The sequence below is a fragment of the Cimex lectularius genome, unplaced genomic scaffold (assembly GCF_000648675.2).
Source record: "Cimex lectularius strain Harlan isolate CLEC.00 unplaced genomic scaffold, Clec_2.1 scaffold23, whole genome shotgun sequence".
Classification (NCBI taxonomy): Eukaryota; Metazoa; Arthropoda; class Insecta; order Hemiptera; family Cimicidae; genus Cimex; species Cimex lectularius.
Window position 1 is genome coordinate 2,635,324 of NW_019392690.1, and position 10,488 is coordinate 2,645,811.

Sequence of the window (10,488 nt, forward strand, 5' to 3'; positions counted from 1 at the left end):
TGCGGTTTGTTATGCCTTTGGTCAAAATCATCACATCATCGGGAAATTGTACAATTTTGTTGTTACAACAATAAATAAATTTAACAGTCTCATTCGGGCACATGAAACCATTTTTTGCTTACATTAAATGTGGAAATAATTAAAACATTTATAATCATCTGTTCCATAGCCCTCTTGAAATAAACCCAAAAATCTTTTAAAAAAATATATTTAAAACGTCAAAAGAATTAACGTACTCATAAAATAAATATGAAAGGAAAAAGTGAGATTTATTTTTTTAAACAGTTTTATTCAAAATAAGTATAAAAATTAATACAAACAATGTAACCGTGAACACGATTTTGTTTTGACACGATCACCTGTCATTTATTCAAGAAATTAGATTCGGCATGTTAGTCTAGGTTCAAGTTCGAAATTTTTTTCTAGTAATTCCAAATTTCTAAATTTCCAGTTAAGTTGAAAATTCAGGGTATTAGAGGTTCACCAAGCAAACTTCAATCAAATTCAAGACAATGGTAATATTATTTTACTGTTTAATTTTTTTAACGATCCGTAACGGATGGAATATTGTAGCTTATCATAGTTTTCGGCACTAATGGAATATAGACCTAGATATCTAATTTTTCAAATGCAGTTATAAAAAGTTTCGGATAACTTTCGAAAAATCGAAGTAATCTTACAATATGCAGTTTAAAACACAAAGTTCATCATAAAAAAATTGACTCCATTCACGTAAAATAATTCTAAATGGCAAAATTATAAGTTATCCAAATGAAAGAAAATTATACGTTTCAGGGTATAGTTTTTTGATAGGACTTTTTGGGCAGGCTTGACCTGATTCAAAATATTTTTAATGTTTAAATTCAATCTACATGAAGCCATATTCCTCCAAATTGTTATCCATTAAAGCTATTAAAATCCTGATAAAATGGTTCTATTCGTAAAAACCTGACGAAGGCACTGCCAAGAAGAGGAGGGTGGGTTCACCGTTTTTAATGAACTTTTTTCTAATAATAACTGACAGGTTTCGAAATTGTCAATATGGATTGTATTATATATCTTAATTTTTGAACAATTAATTCGATTATCTGAGGAAGGGGTGATATTCTTAAAAACTCGACGAAGGCCAGTCCAGGAGGAGGCTAGGTAAATGGGATCACCCATTTTAACGAACCTTGTTACTCCTAATACCAGGTCAAAAATTATTTGACACGTGACAAACCCTGGGGGCGAAAAGGAAATAAATAAAAACCAAATTAGTTCTATATAATAAATAAAAATAAAACTACCCTCCGAGTAAAGTATGACAATTTTATAAAAGATTCGGATTTTTAAGCACTTCTTAAAGCCCGTAAAAACGATTTTTCGTAGCAATACAAAGTGATATTTTTTTAAACTGAATCGCTGGAATATTTTTTTAATACACTTCTCGCCAATACCCTGTGTTTTACTTAAAACATTGTAACCCCAATTTATTTAATCCAAATCTCATGGTAGTACAAAAAGGTTGGAAAGTTGAATATCTTTTCTTTCCACCTATGCACAAAAAATGTAGATTTTATGCCATTTTAAGTGAGAAAAACAGAATTAAATAAACAAAAAATTGAATTTTTTTTTTAAATAACAGGTTTAAATTCTATTATTGAGGTCAAACTTATGCCATTACCTGTCACTTTTCAGACTTTATACTCTTCTAATGTTTCCTGCGGATCAGTGAGGTCATTTCAAAATTATCACCTTTTTTGTGTCCGGAAAAGAATAGAGTCAATATTTGAAAAACAAAAATTGTAAAAATAACAGAATATTTTTTATTTTCAAAAAATAAAAATAAAATTGTTTTCAATTAATTAAGGTTTTAGTTGAGATAAAATAGTCAGTGACGCGAGCGGGATTCGAACCCACGACCCTCGGCTAGATAAGCCGGTGCTCTACACTTGAGCTCTCGTGACTTCGATCCACTCGGACACGACATTGAAAAATGGCAAAAAAGGAGGGAAAATTCAAAAGGTGGGGTTGAGTTAGTGTCCGAGTGGATCGAAGTCTCGATAGGTCAAGTGGTGAAGCGGCGTATCTAGCCGAGGGTCATGGGTTCGAATCCCGCTCGCGTCACTGACTTTTTTATCCCAACTAAAACCTTAATTAGGGGGACCGCGGTAGCCGAGTGGTTAGCATGAGAGACTCTCACGCCGCGGTCGTGGGTTCGATTCCCACCGTCGCCTCTGGCCCTTTTTTCACAATAACCCCCCCCCCACCAAATTTGAACACACATATACGAATTGTCACATGGCTAATATGCATAATTCATAACGCCGAAAAAAAACAACAAAAAAAACACCTTAATTAATTGAAAGACAGATCAAGCGGACCACGAAAACAGTGAATTTAATAAATTGTATTCAAACCTTACTTGGGGTGGGAAAAATGACCCAACATTGTTTCTTGCTTAATTAAAAAAAATCTATTTTGCTACTTCTGTCGACTATTGTCGGAATAATATAATCAAAAGTTTTATTTTAATCGGTGAACCTATGAATGTAGCGTCCTACTCTTTTCTCACTGACTGGCCTCATCCTTGATCAACTTTTAATGTAAATAATTAATGGCCACAGAGAGCTTTAGTGAAGGTAGACTTCATATTTACTTATTAAATTCACTAGTTTTCATGGTCCGGTTGACCAATTAATATCTGTTAACTAATTAAGGTTTTCAGTTGAGATAAAAAAGTCAATGGCACGAGCGGGATTCGAACCCACGATCTTCGGCTTGATACGCCGCTGCTCAATTGGTCGAATTGGTCAAGCGGACCACGAAACTAGTGAATTTAATATAAAAATCGTAGTTTTCAATGATTATTATTTTTGTTTATAAAAATGCTATTCAGTTGCAATTTCTGTTTACAAAGAATATGCACGTCAGTATTATTTGGTAGAATCTTGGATGGTTTTTATTAGGATTAAGCCTGGTCGGATTTTCAGGTGAAGGTTAGGGATCGGCTATCCGATCGCCCCCATTCCCCAAAAATACATATTAATTTGATCTGGCTAATGTCTAAAACCATTAGGCAATTAATAAATTTTTTTAAGACCTTGCGCATCACTTAGTGACCTGTTTTTCCATAATTTTTTGGAGTCGTGAGGAGCGGTCAAGAAAATCTCCATTATTTTCTTAAGATGTAAGCTTAAGGCTTTTTACCTTCAGCCTCAACTCTCAAAGGTAGAAATCATAGGCGGCACAGGCCATTGCGCCGCTGTAGGACATGTTCCGCTGTTCTTTCTCCTTCCTGGCAATATCCGACTTCTTCAGGTCTGACTAGCTTTCAGAGTCTGCACTCTCCATGTCTACCTTTCATGTCCTAACACGTCCACGATTTAATAGTTCTGCCGTTACATTCAGAGATAGTCCTTTATTAGACTATTTTTGATTACCATTGAACCACGACTTATTCCCATTGGCTGAAGGTCCGACGTTTTTAGCATTTTGGAATTACCAAAAATGGTTCTGTCCGCATGATGTCCTGATTGAACTTACCTTGACAAGTTTATTAGCCTTTTTGCTGACCCTTTGCCCTGTATGTTCTAGGACCCAAACAAGAATAATTTTGTTATCATGCCCAGTGTCTCATAAGGCATGTAGTGCTACCTGGTTTTTCAAATAAATTGCTATTTGACTGTTGGTTATTTCCAGGTTTTTAAAATAACCCTGGAACAGTGTACAATAGTCATAGGTCACCATATGAAATACAGTGGTATTTTGCCTACGTTTAAATTAATTCTAGTCCGTGGATAATAGAATTGCTACATACTAGCTTACAGACTTTTACCCAGTCTAAGAGCCATGTGTATACAATATATTGTCGGCTGTTTCTCCTAGTCTCTATCGAATATTTTTATTTTAAATTTCTTATAAAATAGCCATTTTGGGGCCATGGCGATGATCCCAGAACCTCGTCCGCCTGAAGTACATCCCGAAGCTTTAACCGTAGATGTAGATGTAGATACCAAAAAAAGAAATCCCCCACCCTAGTGTCGGCCTTCCTACAGTCCGTTCCTTTCACCTACTCCCTTTTTAAAAACCCTGTGGACCCATGTGTCAGATGGAGTACGAGGTACTAATTAACAATTTCGACACAACATTTTTTAAAGATTATTCCCAGCTCGACACGCATATTGTTCAAAAAGAATTCCTAGCCGATTTTAACAAGATATATCCGGAAGATGTGTACGTATTTACTGACGGCTCTTCCATCGATGGCAAAACAGGTTATGCCATTTTTGACCCTAAACATCAATACAAGGAACAACGTTCGCTTCCAACTTCAATGTCTGTTTATACAGCAGAACTAATTCCGATAGATAGGGCTCTCGATTACATACGAAAATTGGTTGATTCTAAATTTTGTATCCTCACAGACTGTCGAAGCATGTAGAAAGGATAAATAACATTACCCCAGAATATAAATGCAGAAACTATATCTTTGCCCAAATCTGTAGGAAAATGCTTGAGACAAAAATCATGGGAAAAAGGGTGGCATTGTGTTTGGTGAAAGGGAATTCAGGCTTATGGCAAAATGGAACGGTGGACGCACTTGCAAAGGAGGCTGCAACATCTGGTCCAACCCTTGACATTAAAATTCCTAAAGATGACAGTAAAAACTTTTTGGAAAATTTTGTAGAAATCTGTGACCAGAAAAATACAACGCATCAAATGCTGGCATTTATTACAGGTCACTGTTCCCTGAGCTCAAGAAAAAAAAACCATGGTTTTCGGAAGGCGATAGCCCAGAAGGAATGTCAAATGAGTTCTATTCTACTATTTTTAGACTGAAGACAAATCCATGGCCTATGGGGTAGCTGCAAGAAGAGAATCGGTTTAGCATCGTCTCCGAACTGTCCCACTTGCGCTTGCCTTTCAAATCCTTCCCATATAATTTTTGAATGTCCAGAATATGAAAATGAATGAGACAAAACCAAAAAATCTGAGCAAAGTCCCAAACATTTCCAAACCAATAAGAATCTGTCCTAATAAGCAATAATCCATCAGCTTTCAACATAATCTATGGATTTCTAAAGTCGATAAACGTTTCTTTTTGATCCTGGTCCTGGTCGGCCGATCCCGTAAAATGAAAATAGAAAACTTCATGGGTAATATGCCAGCGTAAACCCCCCCCACCAAAAAAAAATATATATATATAGTTTCGGGGTATAGTATACTGCGCCAATTAAATTTATCACCCGTGCTCTGCCTAAAGCACATCAGTGAGTTCTATTTCATCAAGAAACTTGATTAATAGGCCCGGTTTCAATGGATGAAACTCTTCTATGGTCATTTTCATGCTAGTGTAGCTCTGCAGTTTGTTAGTAAATATGTTGGTGTCTCTTCTGCCTCTTTGCAGAATTTGCATGTGCCATCTTGGATTCTTCCAATTTTCTTTAAGTGTCCATTTAATCCGCAGTGTCCTGTTAGGAATCCTGTCAGGATTCGCAGTCTGTTCCTGCTTCCTTTGACACATTCTGTGATTTCTTTCCTACCAAAGTTGGTTAGAAGATTTTTGGATTGTTTATGTCCAATGAGTGAATTCCATTGTTCCTTTATTTTCTTTTTGTCCTTCTGTCTGAGATATTCGTAAATAGTGTGGGTTCCTATGCCACAGAATGGTTCAGGTCCTATCAGCGGTGTAACAGCCCCTTTTCTTGCAAGGGTGTCCGCTTTCTCGTTGCCTTTTACTCCCATGTGTCCTGGAACCCATCTGACTTTATTCTGCATACCTAATAGGTTTAATTTGGTTTTGCAGTTCAGCACCATCTTTGAACTATTGATATTTGAGCTTAGTGCTTTAATGACTGCTTGGCTATCTGACATGATAGCTATATTCTTGTTTTTGTACCCTTTACTTAGGTTGAGTTGGGTACATCTTTGGATTGCATGAATCTCAGCTTGGAAGATACTGGTGTGTTTTCCCATGGGTTCTGAGTATTTGGTTCCAGGTCCAAATACTCCTGCCCCTCCTTCTTGTGTTCTAGAACCATCAGTGTACCAAAGGATGGTGCCATTTTTGAAAGAGTTGTTTCCCTCTCGTTCCCATTCTTTTTTGGTACCCAGGTTTATTTGGAAATTTTGGTTAAATTCAAACATCCTGTTCATTTCGTCTCTTGGAGCCATGAGTATTGGATCGTCTTTAAGCTTTAACCGTATTATTTTATGCGGGTAGGCTATTGGATTGAATTAAAATTTAGATAACTAGTATTATTACGTTAAGAAGTTTTATCAATTTTAAATGATTTGTTACAGAGGGAAGTTATCTCAATTCATATCGGCCAAGCTGGTGTACAACTGGGCTCCAACTGCTGGGAGCTTTACTGCTTAGAGCATTGTTTAGATCCGAGCGGTAACATCTCAGAAAATGACCGCAGGTGCTTCACCGAAGTGCCCGCATGCATGGTCGACGAAGCCGGCGACACGAACGAAATCAGGAAGCCCATGAAAAACCTGCTTCTCACCGCGGAGCAGGACAAAATCATGGGCGACGGCTTCAGCTCGTTTTTCATGGAGACCTCCAGTGGATCTTTCTCGCCCAGGTCGATTTTCATCGACTTGGAACCAACTGTCATAGGTAATTATTAATAAAAATTGTTATCAGACAATTTTAATTTAGCGGGTAAAAATTTTTTCAGACGAGGTGAGATCCGGAAAGTACAAAAAGCTTTTCACTCCAAATTATTTAGTGAGCGGAAACGAAGATGCGGCTAACAACTATGCCCGGGGTTTCTACACCACGGGAAAAATGATACTGGATCGCGTTATCGACCCAATCATTAAAATGGCCGAGGCGAGCGATAAACTACAGGGATTCATGCTTTTCCACTCCTTCGGAGGTGGGACCGGGTCGGGTTTCCATAGCCTGCTCTCCCAGGAGCTCACTCAGGAGTATTACAAGAAAAGCAAACTTGAAATCGCCGTTTTTCCGTCACCAGCAGTAAGTCTGACTTGTGCCTTTAACTCTCAGATATTCTTAAGTTAGTATAAACAATGAACTAACCAGTACTTGAAATTAAATTTAGTACAAAATTTTAAAGTTTAATCGTACTCTTAAATTTCTCGAAAACAATTGAATTAAAAATTGACGATAAAGAAGAAAAAAATAAAAAAAACATACAACAAGATTATCCTACCGTGCACCTTAACGCCTACTTATACATAATCAGTCACATTAAATGATAACATAAATTTTTTTCATCTATCAGGTTGCGTGGTCCAATTGACCAAATAAATTCTTTTCAATTAGTTAATTTTTAATTAAGGTTTTGTTTGATAAAAAAATCAGTGTCACGAGCGGGAATCGAACCCACGACCTTCGGCTAAATCTGCCGCTGCCCTACCACTTGAGCTATCGTGACTTCGATCATGACACTGACTTTTTTATCTCACGAATAAATAAAAATGGCAAAATGGAGGGAAAATTCAAAAGGTGGAAGTTGGTGTCTGAGTGGATTGAAGTTACGATAGCTCAAGTGATAGAGCAGTGGTGTATTTAGCCGAAGGTTGTGGGTTCGAATCCCGCTCGTGACACTGTCTTTTTTATCTCAACCAAAACCTTAATTAAAGATTAACTAATTGAAAAAAAATTTGTTTTGGTTATCATTCTTAAGCCATTTGACTCATGAAATGATAAGTCCAATAATTAAAAACATATAAATCTTATATGCGATCGACTAGTCTTTACTTACTCTATTTTAACATACTCTATAGTCCAATATATTTAGTGGTATATTGACCAAATTACTCCTTTTAATGAATTATTCTTTTTATGTAAGGTTTTGGCAGAAAAGAAAAAGCTAGTGCCACTTAGGTCGTGGGTTCGAATCCCGCTCGTGGTACTAACTTTTTCATTCAACCAAAACCTTACATAAAAAGACTCTATAATACTGTCGTGGATTAGGGTTGTGGCCAAAATAGCGCTTTTGTACCAACGCTGAACTTTCGTCGATATATTTGGTCATCTCCAGGTCTACAGAAAAAAATTTAATTTTACATCTTTATAGACTTATATTTACTTGACAACTTACATGTACGTAGTAAAATTTAACAACGTTTACGCATGTTAACTTACAAAAACCCCCATCTTCACTACTATTTTAATAGTAGTATATATATTAACATGTAAGAAATAAAACAAACAGCGAGGGGCTTAAGATGCATCCTTGTTTAACTCCGGAAGATGTTGAAAATCATTCCAAAAGGAAAGGTAGATATATATATATNATATACAATCTGGAATGGTGTAAACCTTTCGGAATGATTTTCAAGATCTACCGGAGTTAAACAAGGATGCATCTTAAGACCCTCGCTGTTTGCTTTATTTATGGATGATCTATCGGAGTGTTTAGGAGGTGGAGTTAGAATCGGAAACAGGAAAATTAAACTGTTTATGTATGATGATGTTGTGGTATTGTTGGCAGAATCTGCTTTGGTGTTATAAAAATTGTTAGATGTTTTAGAAACGTATGTGGCTAATGGAAAAAATTTAATACCCAAAATCTAAATTATCATGTTTAAAAACAATACATGTAATTTACGACCAAACGAAACATGGAAATTTAAAATTTAAATTTTAGAAATATGTTACAATTAATTAAGGTTTTCCGTTGAGATAAAAAAGTCAATGGCACGAGAGGGATTCGAACCCACGTTCTTCGGCTAGATACGCCGCTGCTCTGCCACTTGAGCTGTCGTGACCTCGATCCACTCGGACACTAACTCCCCATCTCAACCCCACCATTCGAATTTTCCCTCCTTTTTGCCATTTTTTATCTCAACTATAAACATTGGAAGAATTCGTCAAGCGGACCACGAAAACTAGTGAATTTATTTTTTAAATTAAAAACAGAAATGATGAATTTAAAAGTCAATTTTAAAGTAAATACATCTTCACTGCATTTTATTATCCATTTAATATCATTTACAAACAAAGTCATATCGCGTAAATAATGCTTATTTCCTAAGTACAGTTTACACTTTTCTTATCTAATTAGCCTTTATTATTTAATTTAAATGGACTGATAAAATTAATAACATACCTCTAATAATTTTGTTGTTTTTATATAAAATATTTATATTTTTATTTATAGATGTCGACAGCGGTCGTTGAACCATACAACACAATTCTCACCACAAATACAACTTTGGATAATACGCAGTGCGTGTTTTTAGCGGACAACGAAGCGATGTACAATATCTGTCAGAATAGGCTTGATATTGACAGCCCTTCCTATCAGAATCTGAACAGGCTTCTGGCTCAGACTGTCAGCTCGATCACAGCCAGCCTACGCTTCAAAGGAACGCTGAACGCGGATTTCTCGGATTTCCAGACCAACCTGGTCCCCTTTCCGAAAATACACTTCCCCATCGTCAGCTACGCACCGATCGCGGGGGTGAAGTCCGCCAGCCACGAAAGTTCCAACATCCTCGACATCACGAACAAGTGCTTCGACATATCGAACCGCCTAGTCAGGTGCGACAGCGAGACCGGCCGCTACATCTCGTGCTGCCTGCTGTACCGCGGGGACGTAGCGCCGAAGGACGTGAACGCTGCAATTTCGCTGATAAAGTTGAAAAAAGCCGTCAAATTCGTCAAATGGTCACCGACCGGATTTAAGATCGGCATCAACAACCGGGCGCCTTGTGTCTTCCCAGACGGTGACATGGCGCCTTCGCATAAAGCGGTCTGCATGCTGTGCAACACGACCGCAATCAAAGAAGCATGGGCGAATCTTAACATAAAGTTCAATCTGATGCTGGAAAAGAAAGCGTTCATCCATTGGTACACAGGTGAAGGTATGCACGAACAAGAGTTTTTCGACGCTCAGGATAACATCCTCAGTCTTGAACAAGAGTACGAATCGATGCAAGATTAAAAGGTTTACAAGAAACAAGAAATATCCCATTAGCAAGTACTGCATGGCAAGATCTTCGAGAAAGGCAAGATATAAGCAAGTTAGAAGCCATGTTTGTATAACACAAGGATTCAAGATGTGTACTTGTCTAATGTATTGTAATTTCGACATTCGTCTCTCGTCTTTTCCACATTTTGACAAATATAAAACATTGAAAAGTCTGTATTTGTGTAGATAAATCCATAAGCGTTATTTCGCAATGATTCAAAAAGTTAAGAGTATGAAAAAATCATTGAAAGGAAGTAATTAATTTTTGTTATACAGGGCTTGACGACCAGCTGCCCATTGGGTGTCGCTGAGAAGGTGTTAACTGTTTCGAAATATTTTTTACAAACTACCAATTAAAACTTTATGGGATAATCTGTGATTCGAACCCAGAGCCTATAGCATGGCAAATACGATTCTGCTATCGACGCCCTCCTACATGATGATGAATTTGGATACTAAGAAGGATATCCTTAGGTCAGTGCAATCGACTAGGTCTTTTCCTACCGAGTACTAGATCATACGTTGCTCCATTTTTTCCATGGGTTTCTTT

The 10,488-nt window shown here is 37.0% G+C and overlaps 1 protein-coding gene across 1 annotated transcript; it reads left to right on the forward strand.

The window, feature by feature from the left end:
* The first annotated feature begins 334 nt into the window (after positions 1 to 334).
* Positions 335 to 10,111, forward strand: LOC106662928 (tubulin alpha-8 chain-like). The gene is made up of 4 exons (XM_014387386.2): positions 335 to 515; positions 6,289 to 6,610; positions 6,672 to 6,973; positions 9,126 to 10,111. Exons 1-4 carry the CDS (start codon positions 513 to 515, stop codon positions 9,909 to 9,911), a joined length of 1,413 nt encoding a protein of 470 aa, XP_014242872.1. The 5' UTR covers positions 335 to 512; the 3' UTR covers positions 9,912 to 10,111.
* Positions 10,112 to 10,488: the final 377 nt, after the last annotated feature.